At 46.9% G+C, this 25319-nt stretch overlaps 2 protein-coding genes across 2 annotated transcripts in view; one reads left to right on the top strand and one right to left on the bottom strand.

The window, feature by feature from the left end:
• The window catches only part of LOC144179450 (uncharacterized), a 28973-nt gene extending 17041 nt beyond the window's left edge, over positions 1-11932 (top strand). The window contains exon 5 of the mRNA XM_077707809.1: positions 6245-11932. Coding sequence (XP_077563935.1) covers positions 6245-7149 — 905 coding nt within the window. The 3' untranslated portion in view covers positions 7150-11932. The remainder of the gene's footprint in view (positions 1-6244) is intronic.
• A 3643-nt stretch (positions 11933-15575) lies between these two features.
• LOC144180632 (uncharacterized) overlaps positions 15576-25319 on the bottom strand; it is an 81816-nt gene continuing 72072 nt past the window's right edge. The window contains exons 19-22 of the mRNA XM_077708944.1: positions 17749-17821; positions 16961-17020; positions 16810-16885; positions 15576-16136 (exon numbers count right to left, since the gene is read on the bottom strand). Coding sequence (XP_077565070.1) covers positions 16008-16136; positions 16810-16885; positions 16961-17020; positions 17749-17821 — 338 coding nt within the window. The 3' untranslated portion in view covers positions 15576-16007. The remainder of the gene's footprint in view (positions 16137-16809; positions 16886-16960; positions 17021-17748; positions 17822-25319) is intronic.

Consider the following 25319-nt stretch of genomic DNA (forward strand, 5'->3'; position numbering starts at 1 on the left):
ACCAGCGTCAGCGCAAACGCTCAAGGCAACGTTACGACCAATTGAACCCCCCGATGCGACGAATCACATCAGGGTTCCCTCGCGGGAAGATGGGCGTAATTTTTCGCTATGTTCGACAGCGTTAGTTATGCTTAGTTTATCCAATAGTAAAATCAGCTACCCTGCCACTGATCGCACAAAAAAAGAAAGAAAGGAAGGCCGCTAACACTAGCTTGGCTTGGCTGCGCTGTTGTGAGCCAGGGTAGCGTGGTTGAAGTGGACCGTGGTTGGTGTCGTGCTGGGGCAGTCATGATGAGGAAGTTGAAGGAGAAGATACCTTTATGTACAAATATTTACATCTCGGTATCAGAGAACAGGCAGTGTGCTCCTGCGCACGAGAGGTTAAATGGGCATGTTGGATCCGTTCCCTTTCACCCCTTTTCTCGGCTGACGTCAGGGCGCACCAACCAAAAATATTCATGGCGCTGATAGTAGCGTCCCCACGCACATACACACCAAGAGAGGTGCTTCTTGCACAGGGGAGTTTAAAGTTGCCTCCGCTGGGGCAATCCGCCTGAGGTCGGAGCCCTCTTTGTCCTTTCGAAGTCGACGCTTCGGGAAGACGTCTGTCGGGTGGCTTGTTGAACACATAGCTAGTGTCTTCAGACACACCACAGCGAGGCCGCTGAAAGGGGTATTGTTCAGGCCGCATAGTTCACCGCGACGGAGCCAAAAAGCACATCCCATTGCACGTATGGAGTGCGAGTAACGGCTAAACGGGACAAGCCATTTTATCTACGAGCTCCGTTGCTGAAGCAGCAGTGATTGTGCTCTTTGTAGCGACAGAAAAAGAAAAAGAGGCAGAAGGGAAAGGGCGTTTTTTTGCAAAACCTGCAGTAACAAAAAACCCTGGCCTCCACCCATGAGAATGCTTCGACCAGTTTCACATGCTGCTGAAATTGGTAAAGGAGTTGCAAGCACAATACAAAAGAGAAGAACATCCTGTGAGTTTTTCTTGCACCGTTTGCGTTTGTCTTTGCGGTGCTAGAAGCTCGCAAAGTAGCTGCGGACCGGAATGGCTGGACTGCAGATGGTTAAAGGTAAGAAAGGTGCAGCATGGGCCAGCGCTAAAGGCATAGTTGTGGGTGTGTCGACTGCACGTGAGCATTCAGACGATGTGGTTAAATGGAACTGGAAGCCCCACTAAAATTGCCTGCTCATGTTTTTTGGCAGTGGCTTGGGTTGCCGACCGCCAATCGCATACACAAGATTGTGGGTGACCTCGTAGAGGAATCGCCGGAAAGTGGCTGGGCCACTGCTTCATATGTTTCCTGTAAAGGCCAACTGCACTCAACTATCAGCTCTGCCAAATTCACTTTGAATGTACAGTACGTAGTTGAACCCGTTTATAAGAGACACGTACCGGGGAGCAGTTTCTGTTTCTTATACAAGATGTCTCTTATAAGCAGGGTACCGTGTTTTCACTTACTAATCAGACCCTAGTTCAATGTGGGTGCCGTATGACTAAAATAAGTTCAAAATAACGCTACAGCATGTTGCGACAGATTTATTCTAATTTATGTTTGGCCCCCAGAATTTATGAAACAGTTTTGAATCTTTGTTTGCTTCTTGACTGTATTTACATTGCTTTTTACAACCGATTCTACAAGCTTTCTTTCCTTTCACTGTTTGTGGAAGATGAATCGTAGATGTTGAGTTCACAAGCCTGATGAATAGCCAGGGTGCACAGCTTCTTCTGCTGTGTGCTGAGGCTATTCATTACGCTTGCAAGACTCAACATCTGCAATGCTTCTTGATTGGGAGCTACACGAGTGCGAGAGCCCGCATGTGCGGTCACACTCCAATGGATGGCAGTAAGCTTCAACCACTTCTGCAAGTTGCATTTCCATTGGCAGGGCTTCTCATTGTCGTTTCATAGCTGACTGAACCACTTTGTGTTTGCTGAAGTTATAATAAATTGCGACTGCAGGCGTCCGTCGCCCACCTGTGTTTCCACAATGGAAGCAACTGCAATTAGTGACTGGTGGCACTGCATCTGAAGTTAAAATGTCTGTTACAAGCGAGATTATCCATTAAAGTTCAAGGATGACTTGTCCCTTATAACCAACTGTCTTCTGCATCCGATGTCTGTTGTAAAAGAGGTCAATTTAATGGGAAAGATAGGGCAGCCAACCATATGGGTGAATAGTGTCTCTGATACCCATTTGTCTCTTACATCCATGTCTCTTATAACGAGGTCCAACTGTACCCCCAAACCAACTGGGACATGAGTGGCAGTCTCGTGAAATGCGTTGTTAATTAGTTAGAAGCGTTCAAAATAGCTCCGTCACAGGCGACGCTGCGCCTGCCAGCAAATTTCGCAAACAGCCTTGAAGCAGAAGTGACACTGTGGCCGGCCTTGCGCTTTTTCCTACAGCCAGCCAGGAGAACCGGTTGAGTGAGCTCTACTGGGTGCGCTTCTCCTTGGGCTGTGGTGAGGGTGGAGCGTTGCGCGCAGTTTTTCTCCAGCCGGCCATGAGCGGCTGCTCGCTCGTCAGCTGGGCTGGCTGGAACGTTGCTTCATCCTGGCTGTAGTGGCCACGCTCCCCTCATTTTCGCTATCAGAATCTCCGATTCTTTATGTTCATTTGCGCCATTGATGCATACATTTCAGCTGTCATGTTTTGTATCTTTCTGTCTTTTTAGGCAGACTATACGAAAATAAGGTTTTAAAGAGGTCCAAATTTTGAGTGTAGTTTTCCTTTAATGTCTCAATTGTTTGCTTGCAGTATGGGATAACATTTGCATAATTTAAATCAGTATTGGGCAGTCTTTTTAATGAACTAAACTTGTGTTTAGTCTTCGTGGCCCTTTTAACAACCATGCAGCTGGAAAGACTGCCTTCCTGAAGTTAGGTCGTCTTGTTGCTGCTGCTGTTGTTGGAATACAAACGTACAGCCGCTGCAACTTGTGAAGAGGCATATCAGAGCTGACTACCGTTAGGGGCTGAAATCGCCCACCATAGTCATGACTTTTTCGAAATGCTGGTTCTTCAGGGTCAAGGCACTGTGCCTTATACCCCTGTCACACGGCAGATCTAATGACATTTAGAGCAAATGTCATTCGCTCTAAATGTCCTTAATTCGGTGCTACATGGGAATACCAAATGACATTTGAGGTGAATGACATCTAACGGCTAACTGAGGTCCCGGACCTCAGTTAGCCGTTACTAGCCTCTACAACAGTAACGTGTCCCTAGACAGAAAAATTCAGTAATAAACAAAGCAGTACTGTTTCTAAAAACTGTCAGTAAACTTGTATTTTCTGCTTTGTGTTGTTGTTCAAATAATGAAAGACAAACAAGTACTAACAAAAAAGAAAATCTCTTCCCCAGTGCGCGCGCTACGCGAATGCGGATTTTTTGCAGACTTGTCTCGGCTTGTGATGTCTATTGATGCCACCTACATCGGTGGTTTTCTTGTTTTTATTTTAAAAAAATAATCCTTTGGTATGTTTTTTTTTTTAAATATTACGTGTGCAAACATTCTACATGCGCTTGTAATGTAATTCTGTGGTTTTGCGAGCTCGCTAATCTTCACCGCTATCACAATCAAATGACGCTAGTTTCGCCGTGTAGACCCGCACGGCCGAGCCAAATGTCATTAACAGCTAATATCATTCAGTTTTAATGACATTAGATTTGCCGTGTGACAGGGGTATTAGTCTGCACAAGTGGGAGGACTACATGTGAGCTTTTGAGCAATGATTTTTCAATTTCTTTAACACAAATTAAAAATGTAACACATAACCCTTTCACCTGATTTTTTTTTTTTTGCTATGTTGAAAGACTAAATTGTTTCAGAGCTTTATTGCATATTACCCCTAACAACACGTAAAAGTTTAGGCCTTCTTAGTTTAACGGGGTTTTTTTTTTTTTTTTCATTGTAAAATCTCGAAGTTGTAGCAGCTCTCATATGCTCTTTCTGAACAGCACCAAACAGGCGGAAGTACTTTTCAGGGGGCACAGGCAAGAATATGGGGTTCAAAATTTGGGCACTTCACACCATATCACGGCAACGTCATCAAAACGTTTTGTGAGCACAGTACTTCTTTAAGCTGCATCACCTACCTGTAATGACCCGCCGCGGTGGCTCAGTGGCTAAGGCGTTGCGCTGCTGAGCACGAGGTCGCGGGTTCGATTCCCGGCCGCGGCGGCCGCTTCTCTGATGGAGGCGAAAAGCAAAAACGCCCGTGTGTACGAGATTTCGGCGCACGTTAAAGATCCCCAGGTGGTCAAAATTCATCCGGAGCCCTCCACTACGGCGCGCCTCATGGCCCAAATGTAGCTTCAGCTTATCAGACATCAAGCCTCAATAAAACGATGTTGGGTACCTAATTGTCTTTTTCCCATTTCTCGGCCGCCAGGTTAGGGGTGTTAACCTATACTTATACTTTGCTACGACTTATACCTGTGCTGCACGAGCATTTGAAAGGACATTTCAGCCAAATTGCCTTCGAAATTTCGAGTGCCCTTCAGACTGGAAGAAGTTCTTCCAGTCTACACGATAATTCTCAAAGGCAGTTGAAAGTTTCCGCGTTCACCCGCCTTGTTTTGGTGTCGCCACTGTTGCCCTTTTATTATTAACAAAAATTTAATTTTAGAGCTATAATGAGCAAATAACCAGTTATTAGCGATCAAATTGATAGTAATTACAAGCGCACAGAAAACATGTGCTGACAGCCAGTTCTTTTTTCTTTTTCTTTTTTTGCAGAACTGGTGTTGAGAGTACCAAGTTACCTTGTGATCGTAAAGCGAGTGATAGAAAGCAAGAACAAGTGAGAAATTATGAACATTGTGCACTTTAAACACCAATTTTTACTTGTAAATAATTGTCTTTGTAATTACGGCATGCAGAAACTGCTCCTGAGAGTACAACTATTCGCATTTCGAAGGCCTTTCAGAACCTCGAAGATCGTTGGTGGTGCTCCTTTGACTCAAATGACATTTCCACCAAAGGCCTTTGAAAAACGTTGTGTAGCAGCTCAAAGGTGTCATTTGACTCAAATGACATTCAACTCAAAGGCCTTCGAAATGCATGGGTATTATGCGGTGTTCTGGGTGTTGCCAACAAATGCGTTTTCTCACTGGCACGGCATTCTTGCCCTCCATCACCTCAGCTGCGGGGATTCACATTGGGACAGAATGATGCCTAGTAATGCTCCTGTCTTGTTGCTGAACGCCGCTCGTCTATGCGAGCTCTTACACCCGCAATGAGAATCTAAGATGAGGGTGTGCATCCTTACCGCACTTCCCTCAAAATGGCAATTTTCCAAAAAAACACGTATATAAGTAGCACTGGTGTATAAGACGCACCGATGTACAAAATGCACTTGTTAATCAGGTAAACTCGTGGAGGATCAGTTCGTTAGAAAATGCAGCGAAAGTACACGGTTGCGGCGGCAGCCGCCTCTGAATGCATCCCCCGGTAAGCAGTGCTAGACACGTGGATCTACCGCCCAAAGTCTACTCAAAAATAATTCATTAATACACACTGATGCCATGTACTTGCAGTCGGCGTTTAGGTAAAACCATTGAAGCCTTCTTCCACCGACTCGCTAACAAATAATTAATTCATTTAGACAATAGAGCTGTGTCTCTTAATGTGCACTGACATCACGGAGCACACAGGCACCTTTTCGAGCGCGGACCACGTGCCGCCGCCTTGTACCAAATTTATTTCATACATAAGTCGCACCGGGGGATAAGACGCACCAACGAAAATTTCAGAAAAAAAAACCATGACTTATACACTGGAAAATACGGTACTGGTAAGGTTCATTCACGTTGCACATCTGCAGTGAATGCCAGAAATCACAAAAAACAAAAATCTTGGCAAAAGTGGGGCCATTGGAACAGCGAGGGGTACTTCTTGGTATAGTAATACTTCTGGTGAGGTCTGGTTGTCTTGCCTGCAGAGCAGCATATAGTTTTCCCGTTAGTGTAGTTTGCCTCCTTGCATTCGCTGTTTTATTGGGCAGGACAGTGTAGTCTTTACCGTGCAGAGGAGCTGGGCATATTCTTGATTCCACTGCATGTGGATGTCGCAGTACGTTCCACCTCTGGTAAACCCGCGAGTCGAGATTTTGAAACGATGGTTGAAACGATTAATCCGGAGCCCTCCACTGCGGTGTGCCTCATATCCCATGTGTAACTTTGGCACGTTAAAGCCCCACAATCAATCAATATGTTCCACTTCCCTCACAGCTGCAGAGAACGGGCACGAAACCGCCGAGGAAGCGACCACTCAGCCCATCTTGGTCGCAGCGCAGCCCGGCCACAAAAACCGCACAGAAGGCACTGAGGAGGACGACTACCAGGTCATCGTGCCGCAGCTGCCCACCGGTGACCTCGTCCGAAACACGGTCTTCCTGCACGGCGACCCCAAGGCGCGACCGTACCACGTTGAGGACTTCCGCGACATGCTGGGGCGCGCGGGCATGCTTCCAGAAGTGACCGGTCTCGGCGCCTACCAGCTGAACCACGTCTGGGCAGTCACTTTCCAAAATGCCGAGGGAGCGCGGAAGATGCTGGCGGGCGGCGACCAGCGGGTGAAGGGGCACCGGTGCCTGGTCATCGATCCGAAAGTCCAGCGGGTGAAGCTCAAACTCCACGGGCTGCTGCCGACGGTGCCGGATGCGGATGTGTTGGAAGTGCTCGCCGCATACGGGACTGTGACGGAGATCGCCAGGGACTACTGGAAGGTGCTCGGGGTGCGTGGGAAGGACTCGACCTCTCGGACAGTCCAGCTCAAGCTCAAGTCTGGACTCAAGGTGGCAGACTTGCCGCACGAAATAAGAGTGAGGGGTGAACTGGCTTTGGTGGTTGTGGCGGGAAGGCCTGTGCTGTGCCTTCGCTGTGGCAACTCCGGACATGCCCGCCGCGACTGCACCGTTCCACGATGCTCGTGGTGTCGCCGTTTCGGCCATGCAGCGGCGCAGTGTGTCCGGCCACGCGCCGGTGCCCTCGAAGTTCCGGAAGCAGAGGAGGACAGTGTTCAGGGGCATCTCATGGATGCAAGTGAAGCTGAAGAAGCAGCTAGGGGGGCCGGGGATGAGCCATCTTCTGTGGTTGTGACAGTGAGCGCGCCTCTCCAAGATGCCACTTGTTAACTGCACGTTTCTGACTCCAGTGCCGAATGGTAGCCCTGAGGGCTGCCAATCAACTGAAGCTTATTGATGGATGACTTCTGTGCTTAACAATAACCTTGAGAGTGGCCAATTGACCGAGGCTCCAGGTGGTGGTTAGAAGCTGGAGAGCGTTGTTATGTGGGGAATGAGTTGTCCGTGATAAGCTCTGAGTAGCAAAAAGGCTTAACGAGTGAAAGTGGTTTTTCTCTGTGTTCGGCCGTCACTGAGGTGGTGCTGTCATTTCAGTTGTCTCAAGAAGTGCATGGCTGTTGTGCAATATTTGGAAGTAATCAGGCTTCTCGTCTCTGGGATGGTGGTACCAAATAGCTCTGAAAGTGGTTGTTGCAAGAGTACTTTGCGGTCAGATTGTCAGTTTTTGTAGGCAGTTCATGACTGGGGCATAACGAGATGAGACTGGTGGAACAAGTCTAGACGAGAAGGGGCTGATTTCGTACCTGCTGAGATGTGAAATCGGCATCTAAGTTTGTCTATAACTGGCTCTGCTCTCATTTGAAACCATCTTTTTTTTTAGTTCATGTTTTTAGTTGTCGCACTAAAAAGGTTTTGTCAGTGCAACCATCAAACGGACAAAAGAAAAGGTCACGGGCTGGCTTCCAGTAGAAATGAGAGCCTGGGTTTTAGCCTTTGACGCCCTATGTGTTCACTGCAGGGCAAAGCAAGTTTGGTAAACCTTTGTACACTCCAGTGCTGCTTCTGTGTCAGTGAAGCCGTCAGACATTTCTGTGCACTTCATTGAAAGGTTTCGATGCCTAATCACGGAAAGTGTGTTGGCACACAACATTTTGTCCAGTTCATCAGCTAATAATCGGCTCCTGCGCATCAGATTCTGCCGACAAAAGCAAAAAATTTGCAAAGCAGTTGGCACCATGCTAAAGAAGTACTGGCAGTTACATTAGACTTTAGCGGAGTAATTTGATGTGGTGACGAGACAGGCAACAGTGTGCAAAAAAATAGCAGCACTATTTTGATGCCTAAAACAGCATATTAGTGTAGTTTAGGCATTGTTGCTCCTACTACTTGTTTTTGAGTTATGTCTTGAGGTTCAAAAGGAAGAGAGCTTGTGATTGAGGACAATTTTGCTTGGTTCTTTCTGAATCACGAGGTCATAAGAACGAGAGAAGGGTGCCTAGAATTGAAGGCTGAGCGAAGCTGTATTAACAGAATAAAATCGGTGAGTATCCATAGCCAGTTACGGCTTAGTGACTAGAGAGAGAGCACGAAATCTGGAGTGCGTACATTTTTACTGGTACAAGCATGTACACACAGATAAACTATGTGTGCCAACAGGATTCTTGCCGATTTGTCAAAATTACCCTATTTAGATGACTAGGTGGACTTGAACATGAATTAGCCCCCGAAAATCGTACGCCCAAAAGAAAAGGCATACTGGGGAATGTGTTTGAAGTTTCAAAGGGAAAATTTATTGCCTGGTGGTGGTGCTTTCGTCATTGCTGCTGTGGTTCCACAGCAAACCGTCCTGGTTTGCGGACGTAGAGAAAAGCCATAAATATTTGTAAATTTTGATGCCCAAGCCCTGCTGGCTTTGGAATCGGTTCTGGGTATGCCGGCTTCTGCTGCGAATATGCAGGCTTGTTAAGTGAACACTTTGCATGTCACTGGAAGAGACTGATTGCATATGTCAGCGACATAAACTGCGAGCTTGGCCTACAGCTCTCGAAAGCGTCCTGACTTTGGTCCACAGAAGCCTTCTTGTTCGGCGTCAAAGTTGAAAATTTTGTCTCGCTTCTACTGCCACTTTTGTATCATCCGTTCAGATCTTTTCCACTTTCCACAGTCCCTCGTAAAGCCTCAGCAATTGGAATTGTGGTCAGGAGCCATTGGTGCGGTGAATTTAGAAAAATTACAGAAAAAAAATTCCGAAGAAGTCCATGGAATAGTAGTTTAATGCTATGCAAACACAAACTTGAAATGCCGGTGTCACAGCCCCCGATAAAATGTTTGTCATGGTCTGATTGGCGGTGCCGTGCTTTGGTTTTGATTGGTTGTCGACCTGCAACATTGCATCCTCGAATTTGAAAAACGCATCGACTTGCCACTGTGTGAATGCAGTATAAGGGGGGTATTGTGTTGTCGAGGTTAGTTCAAGGTAAATTTGGGCGCTGGTATTTGTCGTAGACGTCCAAGTGTTTTCAAGACTTAATTATGCGACTCAGATTAATTAGAGGTAGTCTATTCAGCTCTTTTCTCCGAGCAACAGTCTTCTTAATGAAAGAAACAAGAATCAGCTTTGAGAAATCGTTGTGAGACAATGCCGAATTTGACAAAAGAAGCATGATTTGCAATGCTTTCATCCGGAGCAATACACAACATTGAAAGCGCTTTTTCAGGTGCCCATTTTAGATACCTTACGTAAAAAGCCAGCAGCACATGTTGTTTTAACAAAGTGCCAGTCCAGCACATGCGTATGTTAGAAAGGCACCCGTTCACCCATTAACAGTTGTCTAACAAGTCAGGATATCGTGTGCCCGGACATTTGAGGATTTCACCACAGAGGTGTAGTGCTGTGGAGAAAAATACTCCACAACAAACATGTCTTTTGAATCTCGCACCCAGGTAAGGGCAGCAGCAATTTACTGATAAACTGTGGATGAAATCCGTGAATAAAAGCTTGTCAATTGGGTATCATCGGCCTCACATTGCATGGAGTAGAGGTAAGCAGTAGAGCAGCGACTGTCTTCTAAAAATGTGCCACGGTTGTCCATAATCGGGCCTTCACTGCAGCAGAGGAGACCTGTTTGAGCTACTTCTGCTATACTGATTTTCAACGGCACTACTTTGCAGTGCGACAACTGAGCTAAGCAGAGCTACCTGCAGCTTTATCTTCCTGATAGTCGTCTTGCTTGGTGTAAGATTTGCTCCCGCTTCCACGTGCACGGTGGCTCGCCTGTTTCAATGTGTGTGGCTAATCGCAGGGGCTTAAAGGGCAGCAATCTTGGTAGTACATTCGATTTAAGCAAGGAAGAAAAGCTGACCCACTTGTGCCCCCCCCAAAAGCAGAAACGGCAAGTAATACCAAAGTTGCTTCAAATCAACGTGAATCAGAAAAAAATGTTGCTGCCGCATGCTGCTTTTTCTTTTCTGTATTTCTCAAAGTTACCCTTACATATTAAAATACAGTTAGCAAAGCCATAAAAAGGGGCTTGTTTGTAAGTTGATGTGCTGAATTCACCAAGTGGGAGACATGAACGGAATAGCTATATGGAAGTCTTTTTTATAGCAGGTGCATTGGACCACACTTGCATCAAGTAAATAATTGATTGTGTGGATTGTAGTGGCAGATGCAAAGGGTAAAATGGGCATTTCCTCTCCCCCATGTGTAGCCAGAATCCAGAAAGTAGCACTACCAATCTACACAGCATCTCGTTTCTCCATTTTGGCAATGCTTCATGGTACCCTATCTTACTTTTTCCCACACGGGGTGACTCTAAAACATTTTCACCCTGTAAAATTGTCTCTATTTCGTGTTGCATTGTAGTCGCCTGTTTAGTGCATTCAGCATGTCAATTACAGAACACTTTGGAGAAAGTGTTGGACGCTGTCTGCACAATCTAGGACTGAAGTCTATGAGCTTTTAAGGTGAAGCATTTTACTTTTGTAACGAAAAAAGAAAAAGCCAGGGGGAGAGGATACCAAAACAGCAAAAAAAGTAAATAAAAACATGCATGCAATGCACTCAAAGTAGAGTTTTTGGAAGGTCCAGATGCATAACGTAACAAAAAAAATGTACAAAAGGGTTTGGTATTTTTTAGTAATGATGTTGTGCTTTAAAAAAAAAAACAGCTGATTGAAGAGCCTGCTAGTCTTCTAAAACGCCTGTTTACATAAGATCCGAGTGACATGCAGACTGACATTAGCTGCTATATGGGTGTGTGTGTGGATGCAATGCTTTGCTGGGGTTGTCTAGCTTCACTTAGAGAAGGTCTTTGGCTGTATTTGTGCACAGTTTGCATTGGGTTTGTTTTGTTATCAGGACAGGTGTGGCCCTTCCTATACTGAAAATGGAACTGTGTAACTGAAACGAACGGGGGAATTTCTGAGAAATGTGTGATGTTTAATGTCTGGTACAACCCCAGAACTTATCCTCCCTCTCCCTCTGAGCATCATCGTAGAGATGACGCTGACCAAGTGTGTTCAAATTGAAGCTTCTGGTATGTGCTGGTGACGTTACTGTGTTCAGTTTTCACAGAGGTAACGTAAACTTTTTTTTTTTTTGACAATGAAAAGTGCAAAACGGTTCAGTTGCATCAAAGGTGGCATGTCTAATTGATAAAAGTGTCCGTGGCCTGTCAGCTTGTTCATGAGTGCCAGCTTCACTCAGTAAACCGGACCATGTGCCCCACTTGTGTTCAGATAAGGGTAGGAGCGCTGCCCGAGTGGCTGGGAAACGGAGCTGATTGTCAAAGGCTCGAACAAAGCAAAGGAGTCAAGTTGTGTGTTGAGTTTAGCTGCACTGTGTACCTGAAGCGCAATAAACCAGGTGCCTGCAATGCTTCCGTTTAATTTTTGCATAAAATTTGCGCTCCACTTGCTGTGTCCCAGTCCTAAAGGACTGGAGGACTAGGATTAGTGCAGTGATTGCAAGAGGAATTTTGGGTGGTTGATAAGAACTATAAATTTTGTATGTGTGACCACTGACTGGCTAACAAGATGTGTGGGGCGCCTCTTTCGGGCACTGTATGCCAAATCTGGCTTGTGTTCTCGTTCATGAATGATTTGGAAAGAGAAACCTCTGCTGCGTGTTCATTTCTCACGTGCCTGTTTCTTTTGAATACTTGAACGCTGTTGCATGTCAAGTACTGTGCAAAAACTTCAGCGCCGTTCCACTCTGGACAGGTGGATCATGACCTGCACCGTAGCTGTGTATGGGTTATTGGGTTGCCACGAACTCCTGCACAAACTGCGCCGCCACTTCTAGGAAGAATTCAGTAGGATTGTAGCCTCACCGGCACCTTGTTTGTTACCCCTCACGGTGTTTGGAGTCCCGACGGCAGCGCGCTTGCGCTTTCGGCCTGAGCGTCGTAGGTGGCCTTTCCCGCCATGTTTGCGGCCGTACTTTATTTCGAGTAAGCTTCACTGCGCAACACACGCTGTGGGGAAGCCAGCGAACAAAAACCAAGCGAGAACACCGATCTCTCTAAAGCCCAGATTCACTTCCAGACACAAATTCATTCCTGGGAAGACATTTTTTTCTGGGGCAATCAATATACACCATCAAGATATCAAGAGTTGGAGGTGAACACAAGGCAAAGTGATCATATTCCGGGTCCCTCGTAGCGACGTGATCATATCATATGGCGTCTGTGGTGGGGTGTGTGGGCTGGGCTTTTAGCGTACACTGCTTATAAGTACTCCACACAGAAAGGTAGCCGCTGAGCTGTCCTTGGGCCTCTCGGAACGGCATTAGCAGCTAATGGACGGGTCATAAAATTTGAAACGATCGAACTTTTTAAAATCGCGCCCTTGTGCCTGCATGCATATGCTCGCGTGCATCTGAGATGAGTAAAAAAGAAGTGAGAAATCTCAATATTTTTATCCAACGAACTCTTATTGCGTGTTTATGTGATATTATTGACTATGAGAAGGTGATATCAACGCAGAAGTTTTAAGAACAAACATGACACAGTGGGTCACTTAGCTTTCATAATATTTTCTGCTTGGGTTTTAATGCGATAGCTGCTTTTCAGCATTTAGCAGCACACTTGCGTTCATCTGCAATGTGCTTCATCTTGTATATAGTTTGAAAATGACATGCTTTCTTGGTGAAACCGATTGTCCTGAGCGCTGCTGTCAAAAGTTTAGTGCGTGTGTTCTCTGAAACTTTCCATCTTTTAAGTGCGAATGCACTTTATAAGCGACCCCAAACCATCCACCGCCGCCGGCGGCGGCGGCGTCGGCGTCCGCAGTGCTCCTCTATATTTAAAAAAGAAACAGCATCCGGCGCCAGGTTTCGATCCGAGGACTTTGCGGCCGCAGCGCGACGCTCTACCGACCAAGCCACGGACGCGACGCTGACATCAGTGTTAGTGACGCGCCTTATATCTTTAACGCATTCAAACTACGTCGTCAGCGGCGTGCGTTGGCGACTCAGCGGCGTTATAGCGGCTTGATAACTGCGTGGTGTACACGTGATACTACAAACCCGATGGAAGAGATGGAAGAGAAGGCGGCGAGGCGGTGGGCTGCGGGGGCCGAGCGCAAGCGCCGCAAGCGGGCCGACAACCGTGCATTCGCACTTTCACATTCTCCCCCTCGGGGAAATGCGGGGGAATTTTTTTGTTCCTTGCACTCATTCCTTTGTTTACAGTTTGTTTTCATTATGAGATGGCAGGCCAGGTACGTGTCGTCTAGAATCCCTAGGGTAAGGTGGCTAGAATATTCTAGCCACCTTACCTAGGGGAGCGGAGTTGCGCGTCCATCCGCCATCTTGAGTTGCAGGTCGTGCGGGAAAGCCACCCGTCTCGCATGTGGGAGCTGCCGCCGGGCCGCCGCGCCAGCGGCAGCGTTGAGGAGGAGTGGCGAGGAGCAGCGCGGGCATAAACGCGCGCCGGCTGCTTATCAACTGACCGGCGGCCGCGGCCGCCGCTTCCGCAACGGCGGATGGCTCGGTGGAGCAGAACTGACTGAATACGGGGTCTTGTGCGCAGCACTGAAAGCGGGCTTTCCTGTCGAACTGGAACCCGCGGCGTGAGGCAATCAGACGCGCAACTCTTGCGCTAAGCGATATACAGGAACTCCCGTGCACTGCTGCCCCCCCCCCCCCCCTCTCCGATGAGGCTCTTTGGGGCACAGTGGCTTATCTCGGGTGATAGCATTCACTGGAGCAACGCCGCCTGTATTAACATTGCCTGACGCGTCGCGCGCTTTTCAATGGGAAGGGTAGGAACGCTTAGTTCAGGCACTGATCCGCTATGTGGCGCGTGCCAGCGGACATCTCGCCTTACGTCACTGCTCGCGAGTCGCGAACGCTGCACCCGCTTCTACGACGTGTGTCTGTCAGATTGCCTGTTGGGCTTCAAGGGCCGTTTCGCTTACATCTTAGCCACGACGGGGCGCTAGTTCTGTGGCGCACTGGGGATCTCGTTCAACGTGTCGCTCGCTTCATACTTGCTGCATTTTTCCAAAGATAAAGACGGAGGCGGACTGAAATAGTGTAAAATCATACTGATTGTCGGGTAGACATATAGCTAACAGAAAAAGGATATTTTCGGATGGGGCAGCCATTATTTTACTGATATTTTTCTTTCTGGAGTATTTAGATAAGAAAAAATTGCGTGCACGTTTTTTGTTCAGGCGCTCACTTCTACGATTACTTTCCAATAATATCACTTGCTTTTAAACTTCAGAAAATTATAGGAAACAAAAGTATAAGCAGCTGGGATCCCGCCACGCTGTCCTGGCGCTTCTACAGTACGTCCTCAATTTTAGAAGTGCGTACCGATGCGGAGTGCGCACAGCGGGGTCAAAACAATACCTAAATGCGGAGGGGATAGAGGTGGGATGCCCCACTCAGAAAATTTCAGGGCCTGTGATCCGAGTAGATAAGCGCGCAAAGCCGGCATCAGCCTGCGGCAGCGCAAGGGATTTTGCTTCGTGACAAAGGAAGTTTTATCAGTGACAGACCAAGACAGACAGGCATGGTGAAAAACAAGAAGGCGTAGAAGCGCCGCCTCGGGAACGCTAAACAAAATTTCCACTATTTTGCATAGTTTCTGAGAAGCGGCGCTGGCTGGCGGACACGAAAGCACGCTGGAAGGCTACGGAGCGGGGAAGGGTAGGAGAGAGCAACAGGAGAGTGGCTGTTTGGCCATTTTTCGCTCACGCGTTAGGCATTGTTTATACAGGCGGCGTTGACTGGAGCATCTCTGCTTGCCCAGAAATTGGTTTGCTGCCCTGTGCTGATAAGGCACCCTTTTGCCGCCAAGTACGCACATGCCCGCGTGGAACTTTGGGGCGCATTTGTCGGGCATGATAAAACCAGAGTCCTTCAATGCTTCTCTGGTCATGAAACTCCCGGCCAAGTTTCGTACGGGGACAAAGGCGACCGCGAGGGGCGCCACCGCAGATCGGAGAGCAACAGGCAGCCGCCGCTGCTCTGTAGCCAGACCGGCAGTCAGGAACGCAGTAGCAGCATGCCCGTTCCCACCAAATTTTTTCGCCACTCACAAAATGATAAGTCGATTTGAGCAGCCCACGACACGTAAAGCGAAAGCGCACTGCTGACAAGGCGGCGAGCGTCTGTTTTATCTTACTCCGTGGTCCGTTCCCTGCAAAACGGGCTCTGACCACGCCCCCGGCTGCCCTCCGATCAACACCAGCGCCGCGGCGCGGCCTCCCGGGGCAGCGTACGAAGCTGTCCCATAGCGTGACGGCGAAGTTTCATGACCAGAAAGGCATTGAAGGGTTCTGATAAAACATTGGCCCTGCATAGAAGGCTCTGCTGAGGCCTTGAAACGTGCGCCCTCTTTTTTTTTTCGTGGCCAGCGTATGGAACACTGGGTGTATAAATAGCTCAAGCAGAGCATGAACAATCACAAGCGAAAGCAGATGCAATTATGTGGGACAAAGCAAACTTTAATTACAGTTGATATCACAAGTCTCTTCGGCCAAAATTAGGTTGAGTGCTTCAGTCTTTTTCTTGCGTAGCATTCACACGTGTGTTTAATTTACAGAATTGCCTCTCTGTTTATGTTCAGATTCAAATTTTAAGCATGGGTGTTCATGGCAGCTGTATGTCCTTGCTCCAGGAATGTCCTCTAGTGCTTCTGGGCCTTTCTACTTGTGTTTGTGTGTGCAACTTATCACGTGGTTGAAAACAAGCGCTGCAAGAGATTGTGGTTCAACTTGACGGCGCTTGTCGAGATGGCCAGTATGGAAAGTCCGAGCCACATGCCGATGTGACCTTCAACGTAGGTGATCAGGCCGGGCACCTAGTCAACAGGGAGAATTGCAGGTGGGCTTCAGTGCTACTTACATTGGATTGTTCTTACTGTGCAATTCTGCTTCTAATAATAATAATAATAATAATTTTATTAGCAAAGTATTCTGTTACGTGTGCAGTTGTCGAGCTACTCATTTGTTTTTGTGCACACAGTAGGTATAATCGTCCTGCATTGTAACAATGCATAGTGACAACTGCTTGCAACTGCTTCAAGTCTGTTTTTTCTTTCTTTAACTTCCTTCCGTTTCGGTTTAGAAGTGTTGCGAGGTTCTAACATTGTGGAATCCACTGAAGTTTCGATTGTCATAGTGAGCGCACTTAGTGCTGCAAACTTTGAATATCTTGGGCTATTTATATATTTGAACATTGCCTTAGTAATTAGAATGTGAAGCAAGCACTCCTCTTCTGCGGGCATCTACTTTTAACAAATGGTGTTACTACCAGGAGCAGGCGATTTATTTCTCCAGGCTTTGTTATACGCGAATTAGCTGCAATTATTACTGTGCAAAATTAAAAATTAACCTATGCAGTACAGATTTCTGCTTGTTCACTGAAAATTTAAAGTAGGTCTGCTAAATGATGTGAAGCTCTGGTGGGAAAAAAATGTGTTGAATACTCGGAACAAGAACATGTAGGCAAATAAAATGGCCAGCGCATCTCACCTCCATTCTGGGGTATCCACGGACGGTTTTCAGCATATCTGATCTCATCTGAATGATCAACTCGACTGCATTCAGTCTGCAATAAAGAAGAGCCCACGTTTTCCTAATCTACTTATTGCTGTCCAGACAGGGCACAATTAGGGCGTCTTACCTGCTGGCGTTTTTCTTTATTTTGCCTGCCACATTAGAGTAGGTCTTGTACCTGATTTCCCTGTAAAAGAGACGGACCTCCAATGACGTGGCCATTTATTGCAAGGACCTGGTCCCCAACTGTACCAAGAAACATCAGTTGCCTGTGAAGCATATGCCTGTGAAGCACATGCAAACAAGCCACCAATTTTTCTAGGACAACATGCACCCGTGTTTTATTTGAAATTACTAAGCTCCGATAAATCGCTCGATTCTATTCCACTCCTGAACTACGTTTTTGCCAGAAATGAATGTAAGCGTTGATATTTAAATTTCCTGCTACACAACATGAGGTGAAGAGGCAAAAGTGGTAATTGGTACAGCTCTTGATCAGTTCTGTGCTCTCTGCAGACTCGCCAAGAAGCAATCTGGCATTAGTTTTTCACACTTATGCCTTCGGTGAGACGGTCCGAGACTGCACCAAAGAACACCAGTGTGGTAACATCATGCTATTCCCAAATGCAAGTATCATGGCTCCATGCTGATACTAATGGTTCATGTACCAAAGCCAGGTCATGAAACTCTAAATTTGAATTGTAGTAACAGCTTGGTTTACTGTACTTTAACACCTCGAGCAAAAAATGTAAGCATGGGCCCCTCGGTCACGCTTGGTCAATCTGCAGCGTCTTCTTCGTATAATCCAGGCTAAATTAGTTCCATAAGCAAATAAGTTTTGACATGGGGTCAACTAAATGACAGCAAGAAATGAACCTGAAACCGTGCGAAATGGCGTGAGGTGAAAAGTCTTACTGGCATGGCTGGGTGCAGCTGGCCAGGCACTTTGGTCTCCACTGGCCGACCTTCATCTGGTGAGTGCATTGAACTGCAAACGGTTATTTCACGTCACTGCCGGCCGCATTCAACGTTTAACGCTCAACAATTGGGTAATGCGTTTGATAATATTTTGTGAGCCTTTGTTTACAGATGTTTCGATTTACACGGTGCTGTGCGTCTCTCTCTCTCTCTCTCTCTCTCTCTCTCTCTCTCTCTCTCTCTCTCTCTCTCTAACCTCTGAACCTTTTATTTTTTGTTCTTGTTAACCTTTCGTGAACCTTTTGTTCACAAATTTTCCGATTTACACTGTGCTGTGCCGTGAGCACGGACGCCGGGAAGGCGGACAATCTCGGTTAAGGTGCTTCGTCCCTAATAGGTCCTTAATTAAGGTCCTAATTAAAGTCCTTCGTCCGCTTTGCTATTGACATTGCATTGCCTTTCGTCGCATCGCTCAGTTTTGGCCCACAGCGCGACAAAAGTCAGGAAACAGTACGTAAGCCACCCGTGCCTGACAACACGTGCAGAATCTAAAAGATGTGTCATAATTAACCAAACAAACACAAGTTAACATTTACATCGCCACAATATTTCGCCGACAAGCCCGTTACTAATTTTGAAAAGCCCGCACTTTATAACAACGTTTACCGTGGTCGAAGATGTCGCAAAGGTGCCTGTGCCTTTCATGTCGCAGACCATAAAGCTTGGAGCTACAGCCGCAGTTGCTTATCCAGTGTTCCATAAGGCAGTTCTCAGAGCATTCCTGTAACATGCGGAACGTAAAATTACCGTACACAAGGCAATTTTTTTCAAGTGAATGCAAATAAAACTCTGTTTTTTGCCGTTGAGCCGTGTTCCTGGTTGGTGCGGAGCATTTATGCGCGGCGCAAAGTGACCCACCAGAATGGCTGCATCTGTTGGACGCGCGCGTGCTTGCCGGAGTTTTGACGGACGGCTTATTTTAGCTGCAGTGATGTGCATCTTCTTGGATGACTCATAGCTTTTGTGGGCTGTAATAAGTAGACATCACACTGAACTGTTCCGTGCCCGCATGAGCATGACCTTTTCGTGCTGATCGGATTGTTTAGCCTATGGAAGTGTCGCATGATTGACCGCAATGCCGAGGAGCCTCGTGGAACTAAGTCAATTTTTCGCGAACAATGCCCGCTTGTGTACAGTGTCTATGCGGCGCAATCGCAGCCGTTGGACTGGTTACATCTTCTTGACGCGTGGGTGTGACTGCGGGGCTTTTAAAATAGAGAGTTTTAGCAGTACGTTCGTTACGTTCGTTCCGTTGCTACCGGGTTTACCGGGACCCGACTGCGCATGCGCGCGTACGTACCGGGTTCTTTCCGTAGAGTGAGACGGAAAACGTGTTTTAGCACTCCGTAGCGTCGTACCGTTCGTTCCGTGTGACGGCTGATTAGCCGAGTAGTTGCAAAAATCCGCACGCTAAAAATACGTAAATAAACAACGCAGTTTCCCCTAAAGCATTGCAAATCTAAAATAAATCGCGCTCGGCCGGACGCATTGTGAGGCAGGGGCTGCGGTGGCGGCGACGGCACCAGAGCGAGCGCAGGTGACGACATGGTCGCGCGCCGTTCACGTGGAGGAATGGCCTTGGCCTTGCCCGATTGAAGCGCTAGACACATGTACAATTGGTACACGCGATTCGTATGCGACTGATCGTTACGACTGTCACCACGACTAGTCGTACGCGTGAATTTGAGACACATGGCCCGATGCGGGTGTGCGATGCCTCGTCGGCGCCGCTCCGCCCACTGTTTTTGCACCATGGTCAACTACGACGATCGCTGAGCTGAATTTGTAGATTCCGCGGGTTTGTACGCAAGAAATGGATAAAGCACGCAATCGTGAAGCGTTTTCTGCATCGGAAACAGTCCGCGCACACGCCGGTCGCGCCTGCCAGCTCGGCACACTCAGCGGCTCGAACCGGCGCAGACCACGGTAGCAACCGCTTGTCGCTGTTCTTCCAAATCAATCTGATCACTAAAACGAAGTTCCACCTGCGAGAAAGTAGGTGTTAGTGTGGTGAAAAATTGTGCTAGGGATTGTTCTCGGGGCTTATTTTAAAAGCGGCGATCAGATATATCTGCCGCGATGCAAGCATATGCTGACCGGCCATGGATGCCGCGGCGCGCGGTGCGGCGAGTGGCCGAGAGATGGCGATACCTGCCTCGGAAGCATCGAAACAGGCTACGCAGATGTCTCGGTCACCGGTCGCTCACGGCAGTTGTAGCTCAAATAAAGTTTCACATGCGAGAAAGGGGATGATAGTGAGGTGAAACGTTGTGTTACGGAGTGTCATTCGCAGTTGCACAGATAGCGGCGATCGCCAGGACGCTAACCCTAAAGTTCTCAACACCCGAGCAAGCCGGTTGCGGGCTCCGGATACGGTAACACCGGTAACACGGAAGCAGAGCGCCGGGATAGACGCCGGCCGCGTACGGAACAAATGGCGCATGCGCAGTCGGGTCCCGGTAAACCCGGTAGCAACGGAACGAACGTAACGAACGTACTGCTAAAACTCTCTAATATGTGTCAGTGAACGTACCGTTATTGCAGTTAGGGTGGGACTTTAAAGCTCTTCGGGCTAGTTTTCCATGCAATAAAGAAAAAAAAGCAGTTTTCTATGCAGTAAAAAAAAAAAAACAAGTTCGTCGTTAGTTTAGTGGTCAGTATCCCCGCCTAACACGCGGGAGACCTGGGTTCGATTCCCCGACGGGGAGCTTGTTTTTTTTTCCTTTTAGACGAATAGTTTTTTTTACGCATTTGTATTCATCACATAAAAACGCAATTTTACACTGCCCAAATTTCCCTTTGTAGAATCTTTACACGATGTTTGAGATATTGCGAGCTTGACGAATGTTGGGCACGCGAGCAGCTTTCAGCACAGTATGGCTTACGTGTATCGCCTATTTGCCCCGCAGGTTTTCCTGGCACTGGCGTATTGCTGGATCCCTTCATCGTCACACGTGGTCCCGGAAATCTTGCCATCTGCTGAAAAACTGCATCCCGAACATCGCCTTGACTACGCTCCAGCTATCGTTCCGGTGACAATCAACGAATTCCCCTTTACCCTGCAAAAGCCAACGTCGTCTACAGCGCCACCGCCCTTCACCAAGAGTTTAAAAGACCCGCCCAGCCTTGTTCTCGCCAGTGGGCACGCGAGCAGCTTTCAGCACAGTATGGCTTACGTGTATCGCCTATTTGCCCCGCAGGTTTTCCTGGCACTGGCGTATTGCTGGATCCCTTCATCGTCACACGTGGTCCCGGAAATCTTGCCATCTGCTGAAAAACTGCATCCCGAACATCGCCTTGACTACGCTCCAGCTATCGTTCCGGTGACAATCAACGAATTCCCCCTTACCCTGCAAAAGCCAACATCGTCTACAGCGCCACCGCCCTTCACCAAGAGTTTAAAAGACCCGCCCAGCCTTGTTCTCGCCAGTGGGCACGCGAGCAGCTTTCAGCACAGTATGGCTTACGTGTATCGCCTATTTGCCCCGCAGGTGCGTAACCAAACTTGTTTATATGCTAAGCGATGCGATTCTAGAGGTCTATTGCTGCTCCCGTGCCCACGGGTTCTTTGTGATACTCTTCGAGATTGTGTGCATGCTGCCCTTTTGTTGCTTCGTTCAGGCGATATCGAGACCAACCCTGGTCCCACTAAACCATCGAAGTCTCGCTCCGATTCAGCTAACGAAGCGGCAGCTGAAAATTCAGTGGAAAGTAGTGAAATGCTACAGATGCTAAGAGATATTAAGAAACGAACTGAGGAATTGGCACAAGGTCAGGCAGAGATTAGAACCAACCAAATGGCACTTGACGCAAAGTTGTCCCAAATATTCAAACGTATTGAAACCCTTGAAGTCAAGTCTAACAGCATAGACGCTCTAGGGGACAACCTTGCTTCTATCCAGGAAACTACTAAGCGTTTGACGTCAGAACACGTAAATTTAAACTGCCGGCTGGACGATCTTGAAGATCGAGCTAGGAGAAATAATGTGATATTTCACGGTATTCCTGACTCGCGCGAAACGTGGGCGCAAACTGAACAAAAAACACTTGCGGCTATTTCCTCAGCACTAGGCAGCGAATTCCCCTCCCATGCTGTTGAACGTGCGCATCGTTTGGGCGTATTTTCTGAGGCGAATTGCCGCCCCGTAATTATGAAGGTAAATAATTTCAAACATAAGGAAAAAATATTCTCTTTGCGTCCCAAACTTAAAGAGAACGGCATTTCGGCCTCGGATGACTTCGCCCCAGCAACTCGACACGCTAGAAAAAAACTGTTGGAATTCGCCAAACGTCAACCGCATTCCCCCCAGTTTACGCTAAAATACAAAAAGTTGCTCATAAATGATCAGTACTTTGCGTATGATGCGGAGACCGACAGCATTCTTAACATAACGTCCCGAACTTCAAACTCTGCTGCATCGGTCCCGTCACATAACGCTGCTGCCAATGATGCTGAGACAGATAGCGTGAAAGACTCAGATACTCGGTCTGCTAACGCCTCACCACCATCATCACGCAACTCCTCACCATAGGAAGTCGAGAGGGGAGACGGTTTTGTTTCACCAGCCTCAAATGTTTCCATACTTCTTGCGAACACGCGAAGTGTCATTAACAAACGTGAACCTCTTACCTCCGCTATTGATACGTGTAACGCCGACATAATATCATTAACAGAAACATGGTTGCATTCAAATGTTCATGACCACGAAATTTTTTTGCATCAGTCAAGTTTTAATATTTATCGACGCGACCGAACTTTGCGTCAGGGCGGTGGTGTACTGCTCGCAATAAGGAAATCTATACCGTCACGCGTCATTCATGTTCAGTCTGAGCTTGAAGCTGTCTGGGCATGTGTAGAAATTGGGTATCGCACATGCATCTTTGGGGTCTGCTACCGCCCTCCCTCTTATCCTCCTAGTTTTGTTTCCGAATTGCACGATGCGCTTAATTTTGTTACGACACGTCACCCAAATGCTTCGCTATTTTTATTAGGCGATTTCAATTTTCCGTCAATTTCATGGACTGCTGTACCTCCGAAATGCATCCCGTCCTCTACACAATGTACCGAATTTTTAGACCTGTGCTCTTTGTTCTCATTGTCCCAACTAATTCTCTAGCCAACAAGAGTTTCAAATGCAGTCGCTAACACCCTTGATCTAGTCCTGACTACTAACCCCGAACTCGTCCCTGAAGTATCGTACTTACCAGGACTTAGTGATCACCTGCTTATCTAATTTGAAGTTAGAACCCTTGTCACAAAAACGATCAGCAGAACCAAACAAATACGTGATTACCGCAATGCAAACTTTGACATTATTAACACCGAACTTTCCCGGTTTATTGGCCCTTTCTTAGAGCACTTTGACGAAAGAACGATTGAAACGAATTGGAACGTTTTTAAATATAAAATACACGAGTTGATAACCAAATACATTCCCTTGCGCAGTCTCCGTTCTAACCCAAATGCACCATGGTTCAACACCCACCTTAAACGGCTATCTAATCGTAAAAAAACGTTCTTTCAGGGCAGCTAAGCGCTTTCCTTCCGACCAACGATGGGTTTCTTACAAACTCGCTAACAACGCCTACGTTGACGAGTTGAAACGTGCGAAAAATAATTATCTTCAACATACATTGCCCTCTATGCTTACTAACGATCCTAAAAAGTTTTGGCGCGTTATTAATCCCCCAGAGCGTAACACTATACAGCTAGTCGATTCCAGTGGCCTTTCTATACCGAATGTTGACTGTCCATCCGTACTTAACAGTGTATTTTCTCAAAATTTTGTAACCTCTTCTCACGATTTACCTTCCTGTGAGACCGAATATCATTACCCGCCAATGAACCCTGTCATAATTGATCCACAAGGTGTTGCCAAAATTATTGAATCATTGAAAGTGTCATCAAGTCCCGGCTCTGACCTTACCACTGCGAAATTTCTTAAGAACACTGTATTGCATTCCTCGGTTATTTTGGCTCATATTTTTCAGCAGTCACTAGACAGACACACGGTCCCTGCTGACTGGAAGGTCGGGAAGGTGGTGCCCATCCATAAGTCCGGTAAAAAAGACTCGCCTAACAATTACCGACCCATATCGTTAACCAGCATCCCATGTAAACTCTTAGAACATATCTTGTACTCCCACTTAGCAACTTTCCTTGAAACAAATTCTTTTTTCTCGCCTTATCAGCACGGTTTCAGGAAGACTTTCTCTTGCGAAACGCAGTTACTTTGTTTCACTCATAATCTTAACACCATTCTTGACCGTGGTTCATGCGCAGATTGCCTTTTTCTTGACTTTTCAAAAGCGTTCGATAAAGTATGCCATAAATCCCTTCTCGTCAAACTTAGCCAACTTAACATAGACAGTAACACTTTTTTGTGGATAGAACAATTTCTTCTGAACCGCTCACAGTACGTAACGTGTAATGACCAAGAATCATCTCCTAGCCCTGTTCACTCTGGCGTGCCTCAAGGCTCGGTATTAGGCCCCCTTCTCTTTTTAATTTATATTAATGATCTACCTGATTGTGTCTCTTCTAGTATTAACCTATTTGCCGATGATTGCGTTATTTTTCGCGAAATAATCAACGATAACGACACTAACATGCTTCAGCATGATATTGACGCGGTATCCGCATGGTGTAAGAAGTGGCACATGGAACTAAACACTACTAAATGTAAAACTATGCGTGTCTCACGGATTTCATCTTCTCCAGCCATTTATCATCTCAACAACGTCCCGCTTGAAGCCGTAACGTCGTATCGCTACTTAGGGGTTCACATAACATCGTCGCTTTCTTGGGCATTGCATATTGAACAAATAATTAACAACGCCAACCGCATGCTTGGATACCTTCACCGTAACTTTTCATCTGCTCCTATTTCCCTTAAGACACTTTTGTACACATCCTTGGTAAGATCTAAATTAGAATATGCTGCACCAATATGGGATCCTGGCACTGAAATTTTAATCAAATCTCTCGAACTCGTTCAAAACAACGCTGCGCGATTTATTACAGGCAATTACAGTAGAGCATCTAGTGTAACATCCATGAAAAATGCCTTGCATTTGCCCCAGCTCGCCCATCGTCGTCAGCACTTTCGTCTTTGTTTATTTCATAGAATATACTATCACAATCCCTACTTGCGTTCCATCTTGGTTTCTGCGCCTTCATATGTTTCTGCCCGCATTGATCACCGTCATAAAGTTTCAATCATGTCCTGTCGCACAAAATCTTGTTCTCAGTCTTTCATGCCTCGCACAGCATATGACTGGAACCACCTTCCCGGACCAATCGCCGCCATTGAAAACCATCAACAGTTTCGCATAACTTTAGCTAACATTGTTACTTTAGGAACCACATAGACCTGTTATAAACTACCTTTTTTGCTGCATTGTATTATTTGTTCTTTTGTGTTTGTAACCCGCTCCCCTCTGTAATGCCTCTGGCCTTGAGGGTAAAATAAATGAAATGAAATGAAATACTGCTTAAATGTTTCAAC

The sequence above is a fragment of the Haemaphysalis longicornis genome, unplaced genomic scaffold (assembly GCF_048455015.1).
Source record: "Haemaphysalis longicornis isolate Haplotype H1 unplaced genomic scaffold, Haemaphysalis longicornis Haplotype H1 scaffold_4, whole genome shotgun sequence".
Taxonomy (NCBI): domain Eukaryota; kingdom Metazoa; phylum Arthropoda; class Arachnida; order Ixodida; family Ixodidae; genus Haemaphysalis; species Haemaphysalis longicornis.